General features: G+C 38.7%; 1 protein-coding gene across 1 annotated transcript; it reads right to left on the reverse strand.

Annotated features, from left to right (window-relative positions):
* Positions 1–1,422: 1,422 nt before the first annotated feature.
* LOC111369806 (E3 ubiquitin-protein ligase RBBP6) lies at positions 1,423–4,424 on the reverse strand. Its single transcript, XM_022991469.1, has 6 exons — positions 3,785–4,424; positions 2,755–3,358; positions 2,551–2,651; positions 2,369–2,458; positions 2,149–2,276; positions 1,423–1,850 (listed from the first exon to the last, which is right to left on the reverse strand). The coding sequence occupies exons 1-6, from the start codon at positions 4,244–4,246 to the stop codon at positions 1,706–1,708; spliced, it is 1,530 nt and encodes a 509-aa protein (XP_022847237.1). The 5' UTR covers positions 4,247–4,424; the 3' UTR covers positions 1,423–1,705.

A 4,424-nucleotide genomic window follows, 5' to 3' on the forward strand; every position in this document is an offset into this window, starting at 1 on the left:
CCCCCCAAACCAAAAAAAAAAAAAAAAAAACTGCAGGACCAATGGAACATGAGACGGTGTATTCTGCAAGAAAAATTTGAAGCAAGCACGTTTTGTGCTATTTTTAAAAGGTAGGGGTGCTTTCGACAATAAGGACATTAAGTAAAGAGGTTTCAACCGTATAGCCTTGTCAAATATATTTGTATGATGAATGATCCCTTTTAATATTGTCAGATCTATACCACCATCAAACTTGCCAGATTTGCACCACCACCACCACCATCTCATTACCACCAACATAAACGATATCTTCACACCATCTCCCAACCACTAAAAAAAAAAATAAAAAATGTCACAATAACCAGCATCATCGCAACCCCATCTCACCAACCAAAATATACAAAAATCCACCATCACCACCAGTCAACCACTCCATCACCGTTAGCCCATTTCATCACTACCATCTCACCGCCATCCTCCACCATCAAGGATATTTTGTCACCAATTTTCACTCTTCCTTTGTCTTCAAGAAAACAAAGTTCATACACAAATCACCGCACAACTTACACGATATTTGCCATGCAATGTTCTAATCCATTTTCATCAACACAATCAAGGCTAAACTAATAAAGCTGGTCATTGGTGAAGATGATCAAATTAGCGGCTAAGTTTACTTCTGGAAAGTTCAAGTTCGAATCTGGATAGAGGTAGAGAAGATCCAGATACGACTGGTGGCAGAATGGTATGAGGGTAAGCAGAAAGGAAAAGTTGTTGGAAGCTGAGTGGATACAGCAAGAGAGATCGTTGAAAAAAAAAATTTGGTAGTTGCGTTGGTGAAGGCACTGGTGGATCCAGCACCAGCGACTGCCCGTGCCAATTTGAGGAAGGTAATTTTCTTTTTGCAGATTATGTATTTTTATAACAAGATTTTCACAAGAATGTATATAAACAGTAGAATCCATATGGACATCATGCATTTAAATAAATTAAAATTTCTAAAACTCATAACATTTTTACAGTATGTATAGATTGGTTGGTTTTCCTTACGCTTTTTCTTCTATATACTCCTTTGCCTCACTTTGTTGAAACACCAGGATTGTCTTCCCTAAGGCCTCCTATCTAGCGACACTTGTGATGGTGAAGAAGAAAAAGAGAGATGCACTTGGCAACGACAGTGATCTATATCGTTGGCAATGGGATCCATGGCAGCAGGGAAGTTGTGAAAGATCTCGTAGAACTAAAAGTCAGTATTTTATTCTAATTGATATTGACAATTAAGAAACCACCAAAAAAAATCTGCAAGAAAAGATCACTCTGCCAAAAAGATTATGCCCCTCTTTGGTAGCAATTTTTCATTCAAAAAAATCAATTTTTGACGTTATTTCACTATTATAACCGTCATTTTTTACTTCTTCACTCACAAGTGGAACTCATTTTTCTCTGTAACAGTCAAAAAATCAATTCTTATAATCACTACCAAATAGACCCTATATTTACTAAGGGGAAGTGATAATACCATCCAAACATAGAACTCAAAATATAGTGAACACAGAAACAAAAAATCATGGTAATTTAGGTTTCCAGGACCATCTGAGTTCCCATATTCTTTCTAGCTTACGAGAAATAATATAGCTTGGAAACAGTGTCTCTTAAGGCCTCGATATATTGACACGAGCAAGAATATCTTCCTTCACATACGAAAGCAATAGCAACACAAACCACAACCTTAGCAGGCCTTTTCGACATGCGTCTTTTCATGAATTGCCTTGTAGCATTGGAGGCTGCAGAGAGGAAGCTTTGACTTGGAATCCCGGTATTTGTATGGATTGGTACAAGAAGGGCCAGCACATTTTTCGCGTGGTGGAGGATAACTGAAAATTCAAAGCAAAATCCAGAAACAAGCCAAGATAGTGTCACATTCACTAAAATATCAAAATGACACCCAGACAAGATTAGCCTCATTCATACTGAAAAATCACATGAAGATGAAGGGGGGGAAACTGAAATTGCAAAATGAAGTCCAAGGGCCGAAATGAGATTAGTGTCATTCCAACTAATTTAACATTCAAGTTCTATCAAGTGCGAGAGGAAAATGAAAAAGGAATAGGTAGCATTTTATAATCCTCCCTAGAAACATTGTTTAAAGAACGAGAAGAAAACAATTTTTACCTGCAAAGCTTGGATTCAAAAATTTTGGGGAAACCCATATCTTGCGGAAAAATGACAGTGGTCCCAGTTGGGCCCATGACCCATCTAATGGTGCTTGATGCTAGCATTTGAGCATTGGCAGCCTTCTCCTGTATTTTTTTGTTCCAAAAGAGATAGAAGAATTATTAGAAGTTAGCTTCATAGCATTGCTCAAATAGCAGGCTCCAGAAGAACACAGTACCAGTGCCAATTCTTCCTGGCGCTTCTTCACTTTATCTTCTCGCTTCTTCCTACTGGAATCTTGGCCAAGTATTTTTCTAATTGCCTCAGCCTACAAATTTGGTGTTCCACGCTTATTTTAGCATTGAAGTTCTAAAATTCCTACAAGATCACAATACAGTGGAGGAGAGAGAAAAAGCAAACCTCTGACTCCCGTGCTGCTTTCTCATTTTGCATTTTACGCCTTAGAGCAATCTCAGCTTTCTTCAGCTGTTGTTCCATTTCTGACAACTCCTCCTTTTGCTCTGGAGCATACAAGTTGGGAGGTACAGGTTAAACAAATTGACGAGTAGAATGCTAGGAAATTATCAAAAGGGCCCGAATCAAAAGAAAAATAAAGATACTTACTTCGAGGTGGAGCAGGCGGTAATCCATTTGGGAATTCAATTTGACTTGCACCAGATTCAGAAGAGGCATCCTTGCTTAAAAGAGCCCGCTGGCGCGTCGTGAGAGTCAATTCCCTCTTGTTTTCTGGTGGTAGATCTGAGAGATCCTTCTTTTGTTTTTTCTTCGTCTTTCCTTCAGGCTCACCATCAGACAAAAGTTCTTCCTCCTCATAATCCGTGTCATCGGGTTTGGACTCTTTAAAATCCCTACCAGACTTCCCCGTGCCTTCAATGTTTTCCAACTTCCCATCTTTCCGCTGTTTTCTGGTTGATTCTGTGTTGGTGTCTTTATGTCCTGCTATCTTTGCAGTTTTAAGCTTTTCTAGGTATCTGATCTCATCATCTTGATCATCTTCATCAAATTCCTCATCTAAAACACGTTTTTTAGGCATCCTTCTGCTCTTACGAACGGGATCTGACTTCTCTCCTTGCTTTTCAAAGGCATTCTTTGCAAGCATCCCCCCTTTATCCTCCTTCCTAATACCAAAATCACCTTTGGAGAAACCCTTCCAGGGGATCCCTTTTTTCTTATCTTGAGCTGGAGAATGATGTTCATTGGAATGTTCCTGGGATAGTAAGATGTCAAAAAATATAAGTTTTCCCAGTCAATATACAGCAAAGTCAGTTAAAAGACAGTCAATACTCAACAGGCATGAATACATTAGATTTGTTTTTCAATATGATAGCTCAGTTGATATACACATCTCACCACGAACATCTATGATATATTTTTATTCCCAACATAAGGATTTTACATCTTAAAAATTTTCATAATTTACATTTTTGAGTGACCAACCAAACACCCATTGCGCCAGAACGTTACAAAGATAAAATAAGACTTCTGCATTAATTCACATAAGTATGAATTCTGAGGGAATCCATGGACCATAATTAGGTGAAGTAATAACCAAATTAAGTTGAATTAGCTCCAACAAATTGTGCATGTAAAGAGAATTCCCTAATTCATAATCTGAGAAGCAAAGGACCAAAACCTGGAGGATGAGTTTCTGCCGCTGTCGAGAATCTGATGATTGATTGGCCTTTGCCGAAGATGCACTGCCTGTGCCTAATGCACCATTAGAATTGGAATTGGTTTGTATTGTGCGTGTCACACCACCAACCTTCAGCTTAACTTTCTTCAGTTTGTTCTCATTTTCCATTCCATCCCCAGACACACCATTACTATCTAATGAATTCAATCCACCATCAGATCCACTAGTAGGAAATGGTCTCGATACACACTGATTGAGATTGAACATTTTCCCTCTAGAATTTGCATCACCGGTCTCATCGCTAGAAATCTTACTCGAGTCATCTGAAAGCTGTGTTGGTGACATGGAGGATTGATCAGGGAGTGACTGAGGCTCGGGTCTAGGACGGCGTAAAGTCTGGCTCCTCTTTTTTCTTATAGTAACTCCAATACTGTCAATTTGAGGTGGCCTAAAGTGATCCATTGTCTCAAAAGACTCTTAATCACAATTGCTTATCGTTGTACGCGTGAAAATTAAATGTTTAAGTGGGATAAAAGCATTCGACCAATGTAGACTGCCAAAGGTATCAAAACTTTGAATCGTTATACTAGATAATCCCTCAAAAACATTTACTCCTGCATTCCCAACCACAATAGAATGT

Source organism: Olea europaea, chromosome 20, assembly GCF_002742605.1.
Source record: "Olea europaea var. sylvestris chromosome 20, O_europaea_v1, whole genome shotgun sequence".
In the NCBI taxonomy this organism is placed as follows: domain Eukaryota; kingdom Viridiplantae; phylum Streptophyta; class Magnoliopsida; order Lamiales; family Oleaceae; genus Olea; species Olea europaea.